The 20,601-nt window shown below is 37.5% G+C and overlaps 1 protein-coding gene across 5 annotated transcripts in view; it reads right to left on the reverse strand.

The window, feature by feature from the left end:
• LOC136866267 (PRKC apoptosis WT1 regulator protein) overlaps positions 1-20,601 on the reverse strand; it is a 303,714-nt gene that overhangs the window by 205,702 nt on the left and 77,411 nt on the right. For 3 of the 5 annotated variants that reach the window (XM_067143078.2, XM_067143080.2, XM_067143077.2), the window contains exon 3: positions 7,411-7,582. In XM_067143078.2, the coding sequence (XP_066999179.1) occupies positions 7,411-7,582 (172 nt within the window). The remainder of the gene's footprint in view (positions 1-7,410; positions 7,583-20,601) is intronic. The other 2 variants (XM_067143081.2, XM_067143079.2) reach the window with 1 other exon arrangement.

Here is a 20,601-nt window from a genome sequence, read left to right on the forward strand (position 1 = left end):
CGGGATCATGTGGAAATGGTTTAGAAACTAAGGGAATGTCTGGATACTTTTCAGAGGCGTGAGTTTTATAGGAAAATCTGGTGACATCTGCCAAACACAAATAACAGTCTTTGGTGTGGCTGTTTAACTCATGCCATCTTACAGGAAGTCCGAATACTGTAACGTGTTCAAATCGCTTACCTTATTTGTCTTCTATGCTCAAACCCAACGCATCGTTTCGCGACACGAACTGTCTGCCTTCATGCCTGCCACTTGACTGTCTGGACTGTTTCATCGCTCCACGCAAGGCCCTGTGACGTCATCGCTTCTCGCATGTTCTACGGCGACCTTGGTTCCGTATATATACGGGCTGCGTGTGCTTGTTCGATGGTCAGGTGTGGATCAAATGTTGTGATAGGCAGTGGAAGCTCTTGAAGTGTGCGCGGCTGGCCCGTGTACCTACTGGTTTTAAAATTTCTCATATGAATATTCATTCTATTTTGCCCTTTTCTTCGGCTTGTTAATTGGAATCCGAACTTTAGTCCTTTTTTTTAAGGGCATTACGAAATTGTCACTCTGGTAAAATTCTAACTCCGAACTTGAGATAGAAAAGTGAATCGAGAATGTGGACTGGACTCGCGATGTGTGATGTGTGAACTTTGCCTTCCATTCATGTGATGTGGGAGCTTCGCGGCCTGATCAGTACTCTGTCTCCTTATCCCTCCTGATTTTTCTCCTTTTGCCTTTCCCTTCCTTTATTATTTTGTCCTTTTGTTTACCTTTGTTATTTAAGATGGTGTATCGCGGTCTGCTAACCCTTTTATGATCTATCTACACTAGGTACCTTCGATGTTGATATGTTTTCCTATATGGTCTAAGCTGAAACACGAATCTGGGGGATTGTGGTAGTATCTTGTAAAGTACTCCCTTTTTGGTATTGTAAACCTCTCTTCAATTAAAATTACTGCCAATTGTTTTTTTTTTAACTATCTTATTCCGGTTCATCAAATGGCCCTTCTATGGGAGCTTGTATGTAAACAAGAACATTGATTTGCTCAGGTTTAACCTTTTCACTCGAATTTGTACGAGTCAAGATATGTGTAATACACGGGGCATTTACCCCTTGGTTGTACCTCGAAAACAGTTGTAATTCTTAGGGTTTTTATCCCTTATTGTAACCTATGATAATGTTGATTTTTTTTTCTACGGGTCATTTTACCCTTCGTTGTAATTGTGTGTGTCTATCTAAACTAGATTATTGACCACTGAAATAGTCCCTCGTGATCTGTTTTATATCTTTTGGTGGATCTATATTTTGTATTTTTGAAAACTTTATTCAATATACATGTTATCTTTAAAAAACAGAATTCTATGCTTTGGGAGTTCTCTTTTCTGGTATTCCTTTCCTATGATTAACATGCACTTACCACGATAACTCCTCTTGGGTATGGCCCACCATTAATGGGTTTTTTTTTTTGTTTTTTTTTTTTTTTTAATGTTCCGAAGTACGGCTTTGTGTATCATGCCTTCCTCTGCGCTCCGCTCTGCTAAGTTTGTTGCCTTGTGAGTTAGAACTTGTATACTGGAGTATCCTGTCTCTTACGCATTGATCTTGAGTTTGATACTTGCGAAAGCCGTTTCTATTAACGCTCGGCGATATAGTGGAATCGACCTTTCATTTTTGATCTCTTCTAAAAGGGGATCGGTACGCTCTGGCCACAAGTGTGAAATTTCATGACATTTTACAAAAAAAAGTGTCCATAACATTACCAGATGGTGGTTGTTCTTTGGCTTCCTTATCCAATCGCACAAGTTGCACGAACTGTGGTGCCCATGAATTACCAGTATCCACCTTTGAATCAAATTATAGTTCATATGCTTTCGTAAAAAATGGTGTATAAATCTCCTAATGGGAATTGCTGTTAGAAAGCCGCACATATAGCAAAACAGATCTGGTGAATTTATACAACCTCTGGACGTCATAATATCGCCTTAAACTGAAAACAAACACAAAACAAGTATAGTAATGTGATATCAAAGTTATTTTCATGTATTACCTTAAACATAAGTATTTTCACAAGTGATGAAAACACTGTAGGGTGTTACGTGAAAAATTACTAAAAATGTGGAGATAAAAAAATAGATGAACATTGTTCCATGAAAATTATTTGTTGTTGATATCTTCAAAACCTGACGTGATAGAGCAAAATGGTTTTCAGATTTGAAATCAGCATAAAAAACTACATTAGAAAAAGTAAATACCATGCCAGATATCTATAGCTTGTTTTTCAGTGTTATAGCATGAGTTATAAGAAATAAATTGACAATACGTATTGAAACAGATCGAGTTAATTTATGCAACCTCTGGATGTCATAATATCGCCTTAAACTGAAAACAAACAAAAAACAATACAGAACAAAAATGAAATTTACAGGTTACAAATAGCATGAGTTGACACTGGTGTAAATATTTTTATGTTTAAAAAATAGTTGTTTCTTATGCTATGTAAATAATTCCTAATAGTGTTTAAAATTTACATTGTGTGTCTTAAATTCAGAATAAATATTTACCTTCATTCATCGTGAGAGAACTTGTACTTTTAGAAGGAGTGTTCGAGATTGTAAATAAATTCTTCTAAGTGTAGGAACTTGTAAATTCTACCTACAAATTCTTAGTTTTTATTTTTTTGCCCCCCACCCCACCCCCCGCGCAATGAGTGATCCCCAGTTTATTTCTAAGTCAATGTTGAAACTTGACTTATTTTTCACAAAGAAACTCATCTTAATTGTAGATGTCTAAGGACTTACATTTTTCTACGAATTGACTTTGAAATTCTCCTCATGAAACAATTAACTCATTGGTTCTGGTTTTCATTTCAGAACTTGTACTTCGAACATCGAACTTCAAACTACAAGTGAGGGTAATCCGTCATCAAGAACGTCCATTGAGGAAGCCACAACGGGATACGTGGTTCCATGGTGAGGACATCACTAATGGGTCTTGGAATATACGTCATCCAAAAAGGCTATTACTTATTATGAAGGTCATACGAATCAAATATTGAAATAAAACCAAACCTTTATATTTAATAACAATTCTTGCACTAGAAATTTTCTCTGTACCCACTCCAATAGTGTAGCACACACTACGTTACACTGGTGCTCAAGTGCGGGTATTTCCTGGTACTATATATAAGAATACAGAAGTATGGGATGAAAAGCCAGGTTTTACATTTCACCAAGACGAAAAGTCCTCTGAATTTTAATAACTGCTTTGATGGGGTGATAGCACCTCATTGGGATCACTGTTAAGTACCAAGATGTTAATATACGGCATGATTTTCATTGGAGTAATCATATTAATGAGATTGTGAAGAAAGGGTACAGATTTCTTTACATAGCTACAAGGGTATTCAAGGGTTTTAGTAAGGATGTAGGAGAGGGCATATAAGTCTCTAGTAAGAACCCAATAAGAGGATGGTTCCAGTGTAATGGATATACATCAGGATTACTTGATACGAGAACTGGAAAAGATCCAAAGGAAAGCAGCACAGTTTGTTCTTGGCAGTTTCCGGCAAGAGTAGTGGTACAAAAATGTTGCAAAATTTGAGCTTTGACGACTTGGGAGTAAGGAGACAAGCTACTCGACTAAGCAGTATGTATAAGCGAGTACACTCGAGGGTCCACATGTTCAATACACAAAATAATTACTCACTAACCTTTTATTTGCAGTACATGTTTCATCCAATACTTGAACATCATTAGCCACTACACTAATGACTAAGATTAAAATAGATATTAAAACAAATACAGGCTTTAAGGAATATTCCTGATGCTTAAGCTTATGTGAGCTATCTTCTCTATTATAGAATGACTAAGAACATTGAAGTCAATTAAAACCAAAACTACATATTCTTGCTTATATCAGTCATTATTAAAGTACACTTAAAAGAAAAAAACTCACTTGTAATAAATAATCTTGACTTGGATCTTGATTTTGAAATGATTACATACCTTGTTGAACATTATACATCGCTGGTTATCACGTGTTATTAAAAATTGGGCCTTAAAAATCGTGTAGATTAGGGGGCTTCTCAAACTGTAATTTATAAAACAGACCATGTATATCCTTGTGAACGTTTTTCTGTGGATATACTGTGCATGTAGTTTTTAAGTCTGTAAAAAAAGAGTGCATAAGAAAAATAAGGCTTGTGAGAGTGGAAGAACCATCTAATAAGGATGAAAATTGGACTCACCCCCTTTTAGTTTCCTCCCCACAGCTGACTCAAACACTGTTGCCTGATTTGCTATCTTGTCACCTTGCATCTGGTGTAGTATCTATGTGTTGCCATAGGCTGCGTTTGCTTAGGAGAGGAGAGGAGAGGAGAGGAGAGGAGAGGAGAGGAGAGGAGAGGAGAGGAGGGGAAGCTGAAGGGGAAGGATGAGAACGTGATTGGTGTACTGGGGACAGGTTTATCCCTTCCCAGAAATCTATCTCTATCAATTCCAAGCAGATCTAATAAACCAGGATTTTTTTCATACAGAGAATTTCTATTGTCCAAGATATTGTCCATAATGCTACCTTTATTAATTCTTCTAAGAATACCTAATTCCCATTCAATTGTAGTGTACGAGTGCCCAGTTTCATCCATATGCACGCTCACTGCAGAAAATTTTTTCCTCGATATATCTGGTTGTGAACTTCGTCCTGTCTGCCAGATGTATGTAGCGTTGCACTGATTACATGCAAGTTTGTAAATACCTGAACCCATAAATAGACAGTTTAAGCAGCTGACTGTATTGTGGTTAAAGAAAACATTACGGTTAGTGTTACGAGTTGAAAATGCGACCTGAAAATTCTTCCTCTTCAATAAATTTATTTGCACTATGTTAAAGTACGTTTTCCTAGAAGCGACTCCAGCAATAATCACGCCGCAACAGTCGCTTAGTGATCGTAGAGGACTCCTCTTCTGAGTTTGTATGCTATCACTTTCCTACATAGGATGATCAATAAGAGTCGCTAGAGCCTATTTGTGTTTCAGCACATTCTCCCTTCGCCTATTGCAGAGTGCAAGAAGCATTGGAAAAACATCAAGAATACGTGCATTTGAGACACCAGTCCATAGACTGGTTTGATGCAGCTCTCCACATGCCACCCTCTCCTGTGCTAACCTTTTCATTTCTATGCAACTACTGCATCCTACATCTGCTCTAATCTGGTTGTCATATTCATACCTTGGTTTACCCCTACCATTCTTACCACCTACACTTCCTTCAAAAACAAACTGAACAAGTCCTGGGTGTCTTAAGATGTGTCCTATCATTCTATCTCTTCTTCTCGTCAAATTTAGCCAAATCGATCTCCTCTCACCAATTCGATTCAGTATCTCGTCATTTGTGATTCAATCTATCCATCTCATCTTCAGCATTCTTCTGTAACACCACATTTCAAAAGCTTCTATTCTCTTTCTTTCTGAGCTCGTTATTGTACATGTTTCACTTCCATACAATGCCATGCTCCACACGAAAGTCTTCAAAAACATCTTTCTAATTCCTATATCAATGTTTGAAGTGAGCAAATTTCTTTTCTTAAGCAAGCTCTTCCTTGCTTGTGCTAATATACATTTTATGTCCTCCTTACTTCTGCCATCGTTAGTTATTTTACTACCCAAGTAACAATATTCATCTACTTCCTTTAAGACTTTATTTCCTAATTTAACATTTCCTGAGTCACCTGCCTTCGTTCGACTGCACTCCATTACTTTTGTTTTGGACTTATTCATCTTGTACTCCTTCCCCCAAAACTTTCTCCATACCATTCAACAGCTTCTCGAGATTTTCTGCAGTCTCAGATAAAATAACAATATCATCGGCAAATCTCAAGGTTTTGATTTCCTCTCCTTGGATTGTGATTCCCTTTCCAAATTCCTCTTTAGTTTCCTTTACTGCCTGTTCTATGTAAAAATTGAAAAGGAGGGGGGACAAACTGCAGCCTTGCCTCACTCCTTTCTGAATTGCTGATATTGTTATTTTATCTGAGACTGCAGAAGATCTCGAGAAGCTGCTGAATGGTATGGACAAAGTCTTGGGTAAGGAGTACAAGATGAAAATAAATAAGTCCAAAACAAAAGTAATGGAGTGCATTACATAAAATAAATTTCATCGTAAAGTCTGTATTGTCGTACGTATACTTTAAGGTTAAGTTTCAATATTCCACCTCTACAATACCATAAGTTTGTTTATTTTAAACAACATTATTAAATAATACGGGACATGTTTCGTCTAACTTGTAGACATCATCAGCCGTAAGATATTCAAGAAAAAGCTTTAAAAAAGGACAAGGACATAACAAACACAATAAAATAAATCGGTTATCGAACAACGTCAATCAAAATAGCGAGGATGTTTCAGATTGTTCCAAGTACAAACATTAAAGTCCTGTTGATGAATAAAACTTAAATTCACACACATGAGAATGATATAGTAAAGCTTGTTGTTAAAATTCTTCTTGAGTGTGCCGTTGATATGCAGCAATCAGGTGCATTTGACTTTGTTTACTCCCTAGTATGAAATCCTAAACAATGCAAGTGCACTTGTTGTGTGCGTTATTGTTGAGGACACATTCCAGCGTATTTACCTGTGCGACAGTGTTCCGATTCAACAATTGCGTGAAACAGAAATGACCCCGGAAATAATTGGGTCACCGATGGGCCGATCAAAACTAGCAGTATACCTCGATCCTTTACTTCAATTGGAACACTATGTTGCCATTAGTTAACAGAAATTCGTAACTACGACGTAGTTACTTACTTTGCAATTCTGGGAAGTTAGCACCGACGGATAAGGGTAACATATTTCAGGGCACATGGTGACCCGAACCGCACGGAACGTCTTAAATTTGGAGGCCCTACCCCAAAGAACAACCAGAGCTAAAAATATATTCTCCTTGTCAGCAGTGAGCACGCCACAGGAGAGGCATCAGGCATTCCAATAATAATGTTATTTGCTTTATGTCCCACTAACTACTTTTATGGTTTTCAGAGACGCCGAGGTGCCGTAAGTTTGTCCTGTAGGAAGTTCTTTTACGTGCCAGTAAGTCTACCGACACGAGGCTGACGTATTTGAGCACCTTCAAATACCACCACACTGAGCCAGGATCAAACCTGCCAAATTGGGGTCAGAAGGCCAGCACCTCAACCATCTGAGCCACTCAGCCCGGCAATAGGCATTCCAAGCTATGGTAGTAATGTGAAGCTTTCTAGATTCTACAACATAAAATATGAAGAAATTCCAACTCCTAAATTACAAAGTAACAGCATAGTAAAACAGTAAATAAACTATCAAACTATTCAAGTTAGTACCCTGGAAAGCAAAGCTAATCGTGTGTTGAAAAACCAAACTAGCTCCATTGGAAAGGAGATTGTAACCTACCTGCTGACATGTTCAGTGAGAGGTTGTCTGACAGTAACACACCTGTTGACACGCTTCTCCTTTGCTCGACTCAGGGGTTTTGGGCTGGCGTCGTGTTCAGCTGGGAAACTGAGAGACTCAGAAGTCTTTACTTCGCTGGATCCAATATCATCCAGGTCTCCGCCTCCAGGATCTACAAAATTTCACATGAATGCTTAAAATACTGTGCAAAAATCAGACAAATATGTGGTGTTATTTTAATTTATTTATTTATTTATTTATTTATTTATTTATTCAGGATCAGCAAAAGCCTAACGCCGAATTACAATGATCCGAGCTATGTACAATAGATATGAATCTAAAATGAAAGATATATAAATATTTATTTACAAAGGGCACAAATATACACAATAAAAACTGAACAACTATATATAATTTATTTATTATGGCTTCTTTCATGTGGCGAAGTTAGGGCACATGGCCCTCTCTTACACTTAACCATATTTACTTAAACAACGATATTAACAAAGAAAAGTACATTTACAGTAAATACAGGAGCAAAACAGGAAAGAACAAGAAGGAAAATTAGGTTATATGAGAAATATCATGACAGAAGAAAGGAAACGTTATGGAGATGTCTAGGTTCTTGTTGATAGATAATGTATTAAACATTGCTGGAATACGTACAGAAAGGGACCTTTGGGTGAGAGAAAGCCAGGAGTAAGGAATATGGAATAGGGTCTTCATTCTGGTACTGCGGGATGGTACGTGGAAGGGGAATAACGAAACTAAATCTGGAGACCTAAATAGACCATTAGCTGCTTTGTATCAGCTTTAGGTCGGCTACTTTCCTACGAGTAGAAAGAGTCTTGAGTTTAAGTTTCCCAAGCACTTGGATAGTGCTTAAGTTGGAACATGCAGGGACCCTGGCTCTGACGATGACACAGAAAAAAGATTGTACACGGTCAAGATGGCTGAGGTTTGAAGAAGCAGAAATGGACCAGACAGGAGAGGCATATTCAACAATAGGTAAGATACAAGAAACGTAGAATGCTCTGAGGGCATTTACATCTGTGATGTCAGAAAACCTGTTGAGTAAACCAAGGAGTGACATAGCACGTGAGGTAACCCTGTTTATGTACGAGACAAACAACAATTTATTGCCAAAATGCGCTCCTAAGTCTTTTTGATTGTCAACAAAAGCAATAGGTTGGTTCAGTAGGTGATATTCTTGTAGAACAGGGGGTATACGAAGTGTGAACGAAATGTTGGAACACTTGGAAGAATGAGGATTAAGACGCCACGTAGTACACCAACCTAAGAGTGAATCAAGTGCATTTTGCAACTGGATTGTATCTGTAGGAGAATCGATCTGCTTGAAGATTTTACAATCATCCCACGTTTCTCACACAACCTCATTTTTCCATTACAGATTAGAACTTCATTGACGGTTTCCACTAGATCACTTACAGTTTACTATGCATCTGTCTTCTACCTAACACAGCTTCTCAATTTTATATCGCGGCCCTTCCGACTCTTTATAATAAGGCAAGACACCAGCCAACATTATTAAACACTAATCAAGAAAGGGACCGCTAGATTGAGAAGATATTGAGAATGCTGCTGTTTCTAAAGCTTTAAATTTCATTGGTGTTTTTTCCTTGTCACAGGCTTTTCGCCTGCACGTCATATCAGGCTTGGTTTCTCAAAAGTGTTTGCTCCCGCTCCCCTCCTGACCAATTTAATGTGATGGGTTTCTACAAGGATGATTTTCGACAGTGATTTCGACCTGTTTTGTTAGTTACTAAACAATATTTTGTAAACTATGAGGTCCACAACCTCACCATGTGCTACTATTGTTCATTTCTACCTGCATCATTTGTTTCTTCATTCCTTTGTTTTCTTAGGTTAACACAGTTTTTAGTTTCAATTATTATTTTAAATTAACACCTTTTCACTGAATTTTGTCGCAGTAAGTTGTTTTTTTGCTCCGCATATTGATGTAAATATTGTATATTTGTGCTAATTTTGTTTCCGTCTAGGCTCTCTTTTGTTTGTTTTTTCATTTGCTCCTTCATTATGTTTTTTAGCATTTTTTCAACTTATATTATGTAAATTATTTCAAACTCCCCTCATTTTTCACTGAAGATGGCTCAAACGAGCCGAAACATATTTGAATTTGTTTACTCCGTCTAATGACGGAATATTTATTCTATTGAATTAGGAGGATACTCTCATTTTCACCTTTGTAAAGTGAAAACCGTCAATACGGAATGATTCTAATATCTTGTAATGGCTTGGCCTTGACGGACCTAGACGTACCCAAACATGACTGGATTGACTTGTAAAGACTTCCTTGGTGTGAAACCAGCCTAATGGAGTGCAGTCGAACGAAGGCAGGTGATGTAGGAAATATTAGATTATGAAATGAAGTCTTAAAGGAAGTAGATGAATATTGTTACTTGGGTAGTAAAATAACTAACGATGGCAGAAGTAAGGACATAAAATGCAGACTAGCACAAGCAAGGAAGAGCTTTCTTAAGAAAAGAAATTTGCTCACTTCAAACATCGATATAGGAATTAGAAAGATGTTTTTGAAGACTTTTGTGTGGAGCGTGGCACTGCATGGAAGTGAAACATGGACGATAACTAGCTCAGAAAGAAAGGGAATAGAAGCTTCTGAAATGTGGTGTTACAGAAGAATGCTGAAGGTGAGACAGATAGATCGAATCACGAATGAAGAGATACTGAATCGAATTGGTGAGAGATCGATTTGGCTAAATTTGACGAGAAGAAGAGATAGAATGATAGGACACATCTTAAGATACCGAGGACTTGTTCAGTTGGTTTTTGAAGGAAGTGTAGGTGGTAAGAACAGTAGGGGTAGACCAAGGTATGAATATGACAAGCAGATTAGAGCAGATGTAGGATGCAATAGATACGTAGAAATGAAAAGGTTAGCACAGGATAGGGTGGCATGGAGCATCAAACCAGTCTATGGACTGATGACTCAAACAACAACTGAAAACTGCACTGAAAACATAATCAATGTTATTTTTAGAGTGTCTGCATGATGACATGGAAAGTCTGAGTAAACTAGATCGAAGGGTTTTCAGAGTTGAAGTTCAGGAACCGTTATATGCAATGTTAGATCAAGAAAGAATCTAATAAAACATGTGTCCTTCAGAAATGTTCTACTTTTTAATTAAATCTGTTTTCCTTCTCCTCAGTGAGTTGTGTGTATTAGCACCTGATAGGAAAGTAATCTTAACTCCAATTTTTATTAATTATTATTAGGTAATAGCATTATTACAACATCTTAACATACATACATACATACATACATACATTATCATTATAGACTGTTATGCCTTTCAGCGTTCACTCTGCAAGCCTCTGAGAATTTACTAAACGTCGCCACAATAGTCGATCTGCAACTAGTGTTGTGGCCTCATTTAGATCTATACCTCTTATTTTTAAATCGTTAGAAACCGACTCTAACCATCGTCGTCTTGGTCTCCCTCTACTTCTCTTACCCTTCACAGCAGAGTCCATTATTCTCTTAGGTAACCTATCCTCCCCCATAAGCCTCACATGACCCCACCACCGAAGCCGGTTTATGCCTACAGCTTCATCCATCGACTTCATTCCTAAATTAGCCTTTATCTCCTCATCAATCCACCAATCATTTTTGCTACTTTCATGCCTGTTACTTCTAACTTATGAATAAGATATCCTGAGTCCACCCAGCTTTCGTTCCCGTAAAGCAAAGTTGGTCTGAAAACAGACCGATGTAAAGATAGTTTCGTCTGGGAGCTGACTTCCTTCTTACAAAATACTGCTGATTGCAACTGCGAGCTCACTGCATTAGCTATACTACCTTGATTCCATCTCACTTACTATATTACCATCCTGGGAGAACACAACCTAAATACTTGAAATTATCGACCTATTCTAGCTTTGTATCACCAAACCGACATTCAATTCTGTTGAATTTCTTACCTACTAACATCAATTTAGTCTTTGAGAGGCTAATTTTCATACCATACTCATCGCACCTATTTTCAACTTCCAAGATATTAGACTGCAGACTTTTGGCACAGTCTGCCATTAAGACCAAGTCGTCAGCATAGGCCAAACTGCTTATTACATTTCCACCTAACTGAATCCCTCCCTGTCATTTTATACCTTTCAGCAGATGATCCATGTAAACTACAAACAGCAAAGGTGATAGATTACAACCTTGCCTAACCCCTGTAAGTACCCTGAACCAAGAACTAATTCTACCATCAATTCTCACTGAAGCCCAATTGTCAACATAAATGCCTTTGATTGATTTTAATAATCTATCTTTAATTCCATAGTTACCCAGTATAGTGAACATCTTTTCCCTCGGTACCCTGTCATATGCTTTCTCTAGATCTACGAAACATAAACACAACTGCCCATTCCTCTCTAGCATTTCTCAATTACCTGGCGCATACTGAAAATCTGATCCTGACAGCTTCTCTGTGGTCTGAAACCACACTTGTTTTCATCCAACTTCCTCTCAACGACTGATCGCACCCTCCCTTCCAAGATGCCAGTGAATACTTTGCCTGGTATACTAATCAATGAGATACCTCGATAGATGTTGCAATCCTTCCTGTTCCCTTGCTTATAGATAGGTGCAATTACTGCTTTTGTCCAATCTGAAGGTACCTTACCAACACTCCACGCTAATTTTACTACTCTATGAAGAAATTTCATCCCTGCCTTCCCACTATACTTCACCATTTCAGGACTAACTTCATCTATTCCTGCTGCTTTATGACAATGGAGTTTATTTACCATCCTTTCCACTTCCTCAAGCATAATTTCACCAACATCATTTTCCTCCTCCCCATGAGCTTGGCTGTTTGCAACACCACCAGGATGATTTTCTTTCACATTGAGAAGATGTTCAAAATATTCCCTCCACCTCTCCAGTGATTTCATGGGATCTATGAGTTCACCTGAATTACTCAAAACACTGTTCATTTCCTTTTTCCCTCCCTTCCTAAGATTCTTTATTACTGTCCAGAAAGGTTTCCCTGCTGCTTGACCTAGCCTTTCCAAGTTATTACCAAAATCTTCCCACGACTTCTTTTTGGATTCAACAACTATTTGTTTCGCTGTTTCTTTCATCTACGTACAAATCCCTGTCTGCCTCGGCCCTTGTTTGGAGCCATTTCTGATATGCCTTCTTTTTACGTTTACAGGCTGCTCTCACTTCATCAGTCCACCAAGATGTTTGCCTTTTCCCATCTTTACACACAGTTGTTCCTAGGCATTCCTTTGCTGTTTCTACTACAGCATCCCTGTATGCCACCCATTCACTTTCTATAGCCTGAACCTGCTTACTGTTTACTGTTCGAAACTTCTCACTAATCATATCCATGTACTTCTGTCTAATTTCCTATCCTGGAGATTTTCTACCCTTATCCGTTAGCAGACGGATTTCACTTCCTTTACCCTAAGCCTAGAGATACTTAGTTCACTACGGATCAGATAGTGGTCTGTATCATCGAAAAATCCCTGGAAAACTCGTACATTCCTAACTGATTTCCTGAATTCAAAGTCTGTTAAGATATAGTCTATTATGGATCTGGTAACCCCCAGCCTCCCATATGAAGCGGTGAATAGCCTTATGCTTGAAGAATGTATTCATAACAGCTAAACGCATACTAGCACAGGAAGTCCAGCAAACGCTTCCCATTCCCATTAGCTTCCATATCTTCCCTACATTTACCAATCACCCTTTCATATCCTTCAGTTCTATTCCCAACTCTCGGATTGAAATCGCCCATTAGCACTGTTCTATCCTTGCTGTTGACCCTGACCACGATGTCACTCAATGTTTCATAAAACTCGTCAACCTCATCCTCATCCTCATCTGCACCCTCACATGGTGAATACACGGACATATTTCTTGTCCTAATTCCTCCAACTGACAAATCTACCCACATCATTCGCTCATTTACGTGCCTAACAGAAACTATGTTGCGTGCAATGGTATTCCTGATAAACAGCCCTACCCCAGACTCTGTCCTTCCCTTTCTAACATCCGTCAAGTACACTTTATAATCTCCTATCTCTTCCTCGTTATCTCCCCTTACCCAAATATCATTTACTCCTAGCACATTCAGTTGCATCCTCTTTGCTGACTCAGCCAGCTCTACCTTCTTTCTTCCATAAGCCCCATTAATATTGATATCTCCCCTTCGAATTCTATTTCGTTCGCCAAGTTGTTTCCAAGGAGTCCCTCGCCTGTCAAATGGGAGTGGGACTCCGTTATTCCCATAGGTCTGAGGCTTGCTTAAAATGTTCTGAGCTTGGTAAATTCATGAAGCAGGATGTTACCCTACTTGCACATAGTCCAAGTGAGGATCTATTCTCTAACGGGTTATGGGCCACCGGTGAATTGTATAGTCCTAGCTGCCTGAGCACAAGGAGGGCCATGACTCAGAATATGTCCAAGATGCTCACTCCCATTCCATAGCAACTGGTATCCCGACTCGCAGGACCACTTACTAGGCCACTCAGTCGTTGCCCATGGTTCACGAACTAGGACGTGACTACAGTAACCCACAAACATGAACCATCAACATTTGTATATTTAATGTGGTCGAACATGTATGGTTTGCAAAAAAAGTATTTTAAGATACTGGTAGTAGGTCCTTTCTTTGTATGTAGTAAGCAGTTGTACAACACAGGTGGTCTGAAACCAGACTGGTGTATTGACAGTTCTGTCCAAGAGCCGACTGCCTTCTTACATAATACTGTTGATTGCAAAAGCAAGCTCATTGCTCTAGGTTTGCTGCACCTATATTCAATGTTTCTTACTATACTGGAATCCTGGGAGAACACACATCCTTAATACCTACTTGAAATTTAGTTTGTTTTTTTGCTAGTTGCTTTACGTCGCACTGACACAGATAGGTCTTATGGTAACAATGGGATAGGAAAGGGCTAGGAGTGAAAATGGGAAACCACAGAAAACCATTTTCAGGGCTGCCGACAGTGGGGTTCGAACCTACTATCTCCTGGATGCAAGCTCACAGCTGCGCGCCCCTAACCACACGGCCAACTCGCCTGGTATACTTGAAATGATCTACCTGTTCCAGTTTTGTATTCCCAACTTGACATTCAGTTCTCTTTTAGGTACCATATCTTCCCTACTGCCATCACTTCAGTCTTGAAAAGACTAATTTTCATGTCATACTCATTGCATCTTTTTCCGAGTTGCAAAATATTAGACTGCACGGTTTCAGTAGACCAAGTCGTCCGCATAGTACAAACTGCTTACTACAGTTCTACCTAACTGAATCCCTCCCTACCACCTTATAACTTTGTAATTTAGCCTTCATCTCCTCATTCCAAGTACGCACCTGCCATTGATCTTATCTGTTAACACCAGCAATCATTCTCACTACTTTCATGTCTGTTACTTATAACTTATTAATAACATATAGGCCTACGGAGGGCATCAAGGTAGACCCATCCTTTTAGTTCTTGTGCTGTAGATCCATGTGAACAATGAAAAAGGAAAGTAAAAAATTCATTTGTAACTATTTTGACAGGTGTTTCTACCAAAGTTTTGTAGACTTTAATGTACAAAATAAAAAGCTGCATTTTGTGTGATGTATTTATTAAAAATATATTCATAAATATATAATAAGAGACTGTAATAAAAGACTGAGTAGATTAATTACCCTATAAGTTAATCCGACATCAAACAAGAGCCATGCACCTTACTCTGTCAAACATTATTTTACATAATCAGTACTTACAAACAATTTTAACACGCAATGTAAGATCTAGCAAGATCTAGCAAAAATTGAAATTGAAGGCAAAGTTTTCATATTCCTCTGATTCATAAAGAAAGTATTTCAGGATGAATAGATAAGCTTGCTAGTGTTCCTATCAGTAAAGATACATATGAACAATATACAGAAAGGCAAAATCAACATTGGGGAAAGAAAGAGAGTCCTAACAGTGCTTTGTGGAAAAATTTGACATTCTGTACCAAGTAGTTTACCAGTAACTTGGATGGAAGTGCAGGATTTAGATTAATAGGTTTATTATTGCCAAGTGAGCAATTAGATCAGCTTGCCAGTGCAAAGTTTGGGGAGACAGTAGTTTATGCATAGTGATGAGGGTAATAAACAAGACCTTGTGTGCAATTTACATGTAGTTGTGACGAGTATCAGTCTATTACACTACCAACTTACTCATTAGAACAATATTCCAGAAGCTTTTCCTTTCGTTATTAAGCCAGTGTACAGAGCACTAGCCTCACCTGAACTCCTTAAGAAATGTATACATGTGAATACACAGAACTCTAATGAGAATTTAAATTTTCTACTTTGGAAGAGATGTCCATAGACAACCTTTCTTCACAGTCATTTGGTAAAATTAGCTGCTTTTGAAGTTCCTGTAATCTGCAATGTTGTAAATTACGACAGGAATGTCATTATTGCAAAGTTTGGATTTGAACCTGGATTCTTTGCACAGAAGATAGTACGGAAAGTCAGCAACATGCTTGTCATGAAAGCAATATGCTACTATTCTGAACATGGCACAATAACAAAGAAGAGGAGAGGCAACAAGAGATTTGCAGAGGATCAAGAGGGAGAAAAAGAATATAGTTATGGGGGATATTAAACAGTGAAAGGACTACATTGTTTTTCTCTTTTTTGCAACATTCGCAACATATATGCATTTTTCTTTCTTTCAAAATTATTTACAGAATTGTAATTAAACTTGACACCTATTTCTTAATTAGGTAATGTAAATTTTGACTGGAAGCATTTCTTGATATGTCTATTATTTGGTAGGTAGGGTCTCACCAAGAAGTATGACAAAATTAAATTAAAAAGCTGTTAACCTCCATCTAATAAATGCCTCAAAATATCAACTGAAAAGACAGTAATTATGTCCCAAGAAACAGCATAATTAAAAAATAAGCATAAATGGTAATAAAGTCTTATTACTGAAGTAAAGTGAGCCACTGTTTTGAGGCTATTGTTGCAATTTTCACCCAGTCAAGAATTCTAGCTGTAATGCTCTATAAATGGCATCACAAATAATAACAAATCCACTGATTGTATTGTGAGCAATCCTAAATCTGTAAGATGCAAACATGTATGAGCCACCAATGTCCAGAAACCCGTAGGCCTAAATAAATATATTTCCACTGTTAATTGTAGTACCTTCAAATTATGAATTCAAAATGATGTACTTAAATGCATCCATTGTTTTCAGTCTTTTTTTTTATTAGCAACCTGTAGAATGCAAAGAAATGTATCTGCCACTAATTTTATATCTGATATATTTTGCCACGGACATGGTTGTTTCAGAGGTGAACATGACTTCTAACTTAAAACCTTAAAAAAATCATTGTGAATAATGAATTTAATGATACTGTCAGCCTTTCCACAAAACTTATACTCTTCCTGTAATTTGTATGCCTGATGTCTATTAGTGCATTTTTTCCACTAATTCCTTGTAAAAGTATTGATGGACATTCGGTACTAGTTCCTGAATTTTTCTTCGTCATTCCACAACGAAGGAACACATTGGTGGAATTCTCCAAGGATCTCACGTTTAAGAAAAATTTGCCTTGTCCACTGTGTCAGTCTGGTTCTCTCCTTTCCCCTAATATATTAATACATTAGAATAATATCTTCATCCGAAGTATCGCTTTCACAACACATTCTTTTACGCTCATGAATATGAATAAGTCTGTAGCCTGTACGGTACTGGACGGCAGTATCAGCTGTTTCCGTGCAGTCGATCCCTCTCAATCAATGACCAGTGTGAAAAGGTAAATTAATTTAGTCGTTAGTACTCTATGTCGGTTGATTGCTCGTGATCATTGAGAGAAGGCTTAGAGTGCTAACTCTTCACTTCAACCTAAATAAATATGCTACTGTCCATACAAAAACCATAATTGGCCTTGACCTTAGCATCAGGCAACATACCTGTCAGTAGAACATCGATCATCATCATCATCATTATTATTATTCTAAACCATCTCCAGTTTCCCGGGTGTGGTATATGAGCCTCCTCCATCTCATCCTGTCCTTGTACCATTCTTCCTCCACCAACTTTTCCCAATCATGACCTCTCAGCAGTACATCGCTCTTAACTAAATCTATCCATTTCCTTCGTGGCCTTCCCACGGGTCGTCTTCCTTCTACCTTTCTGTCAAATTCCTTCCTTGCAGTTCTGTTTACTGGCATCCTCTTCATGTGACCAAACCACTCCAGTCTTGATATCTGAATCTTATTGAGGAGAGAATCATCTATTCCTACTTCTTCTCTAATTTTCTCAATCCTAATCTTGTCTTTCCTGGTTTTCAGGATCATAGTGCGTAGGAATTTCATTTCAGCTGCCAGAGGTTTGAAATTATCTCTATTGGTCAATGTTGTGGTTTCGAGACTGTATGTAAGAATTGGTGTATAATAGGACTTGTACAATGTCATTTTTGTTTTCATGGATATTTGCTCATCCCACAGCAGGTGTCTTACCTGGTGGTAAAAGTGTATTGCCTTATTGATTCGATTGTTCACCTCATGTTTTGCTAGGTTGTCATTTGATATAACGCTATCCAAGTATTTGAAAACTGGAACGCTGTCCAGTTGAGCTTCATTTAACATGACTATTGGTTGTGCTCCTTCCCCATACACTTTCATCACCACAGTCTTGGTCTTGCTGATGTTTAAACCATATTTCTTAAACTCCTCATTCCAGCTTTGTATTCTCTCTCCCAATTCCTCTTCTGAGTCACTCCAGATCGCAACATCATCTGCAAATGTGAATGCTTTGATATCTCCATGTTCTTTCCTTTTAATATATTTCATTACTACATCCATTACAATAATAAATGGAAGTGGTGACAATGAGCTGCCCCGCTGCACTCCTCTCTTTGTTTCAAACCAGTCCAACAAACCACATCCTACTTGAATACAGCTTCTGTTCCCACTATACAACATTTTCACTTTGTCTATGAGGCTGTCTCGCACTTGAAGTTCTTTCATGCATTGTAGAACATCGATATCAGGATCAATATCTTTCTCCTCTATTAGCAAATTGGACAATTATTATTTGACACCCAAATCTAAAACTCTGTCAGTTGTTCTATTTAAACGTTTAGTGCATTCACTTTGTCCTTGACCTCCGTTGGTTGGCATTCGAATAAATTTTTAAAAATTTAAAAATCAGAAAAATACTCGCTGCCTGAAAAGTAAGGTGCTAAAAGCATTTAACAGGAATTGAATTTATTTTAATTAAACCCAAACAGAAAAACTGCAGAACGGTGATAGAAGAATTCTTCGGACAATTATTAATAAAAACACCAGACTGATGCCAGTGGGGACTTTTGCCAAACTCGGTACTTTACAAGGAAAGTGAATCATCACTGGCACGATGGGAAAATCGAGGATTGCATTCTTTGGGCACATATACCGCTTACTAAATACCAGACTCCTGAAACAACTCTCCGATTTCTTTTGGAATAGTAAAACAAAACAAAAACACATGATTTAAAGAAATACAAATGGATTTAGATGAATTGAAAATTACTAAAGATCAAATTGAAAATAGAGAACAGAAACAAATTCTAAATAACAAGTACACAAGACTATCACTAAAAATACTGCAGCATAAGCAGTATGTTATATCTGCAGAAGAACGGGCTGCAAGATCATCCTGAATGAAGAAATTTTGGGAAAGGAAAAAGTTGTCAAGTGTTAAAACCTGAACTGCACCATCTAAGAGTTGATATACATTGAATAGTATTGACTAAAATGGATTTTTAGTTCTTAATTTTTCTCCCTTTTAAGGTATTTTATGTATTATACATCGTCAATGCAGAACATTGTGAAAATGAGATTTAAAAACTGTACATCTGGAACATACATTTCACTCAGCAGACAGCTGGGAATTACCAGTGCTGTTACATAAGTAGAAGGTTTGTTCTGTATTTAAATCCCATGACAGGTTGTGTAAGAGTTGAATTTATTATATTAACTGGTCAGAGATCCTGAGCCACTGGTGCATGTAGTAATAAAAAAACTCAGATAATATCCTAAGGACATCCGCGATGCAGTACATCCAGTATTCAAGGTAAGTAATTAATATTATGGACATATACATGTTTATAGCTGGATGAGTTTTAATTTGCCATTGTTGATATATCTTTATTTCTGCTCGTTACAACAGTTTAGGTAATCAAATTATACCATTGAAACACCACCTTATTCACACACACCCATTTATTACGAGCTGTTGACTACAACTGAGTTACACACACACACACACACACACACACACACACACACAGCAAATTCAAAGATTCAAAGAACAAAAACAAACAAAGATAAACCACTCCACTCAATTATCTGAGTTACCAACACATAACCTCAATGTTGTATTCCTTAAAACTATATACACATGACATTTTATTTTTATGAGAAAAACCACACTTCCAACAGCCACATTGTCGGTCCGTGCACAGACTTATGTCTGTACTCAAATATACCCGTCAATGAAACTATCACCATAATAAAAAAACAACCTTTCCATTCATAGCACATTAAGTAAAATTAAAATAGATGAATTCATAAAGTTACTAAGTTTTCTTTTACGCAATAATTACTTTACTTTCAACAACAAAATATGTAAACAGGAAGGCTTAGCTATGGGAGACCCAATCTCCGGCATTTTAGTGGACATCTACATGGACAATCTAGAATACAACAAAATAGTAAAAAACACAACGGACTCAGTTTACGGCTTCGTTTTGTTGACGATACATTAGCAATTATCGATAAACAACTTAACAATAGTGATAACAGCCTAACGTTCCTAAACAATTTAGACGATAATATAAAGTTCACAAAGGAAAACTAAAACAATAGTTCAATCAATTTTCTAGACATCAAAATCACGCTGGTTGTAGACAAATTTGATTTGCAAATTTACCGCAAACCTTCATTTACTCCAATAACCATAAAAAAACAAACCTTTGCACCAGAATTCCCATAAAAAAAGCCACCGTTTACAGTTTAGTATACAGGGCATTAAAAATCCCTCTTTCACCGAATAATCTAAAAAAAGAATTAGATTTCATAAAAGAAATAGCCAGATTCAACGGGTTCAATCCAGATATGATCAACAAAATCATTA

The sequence above is a fragment of the Anabrus simplex genome, chromosome 3 (genome assembly GCF_040414725.1).
Source record: "Anabrus simplex isolate iqAnaSimp1 chromosome 3, ASM4041472v1, whole genome shotgun sequence".
Classification (NCBI taxonomy): domain Eukaryota; kingdom Metazoa; phylum Arthropoda; class Insecta; order Orthoptera; family Tettigoniidae; genus Anabrus; species Anabrus simplex.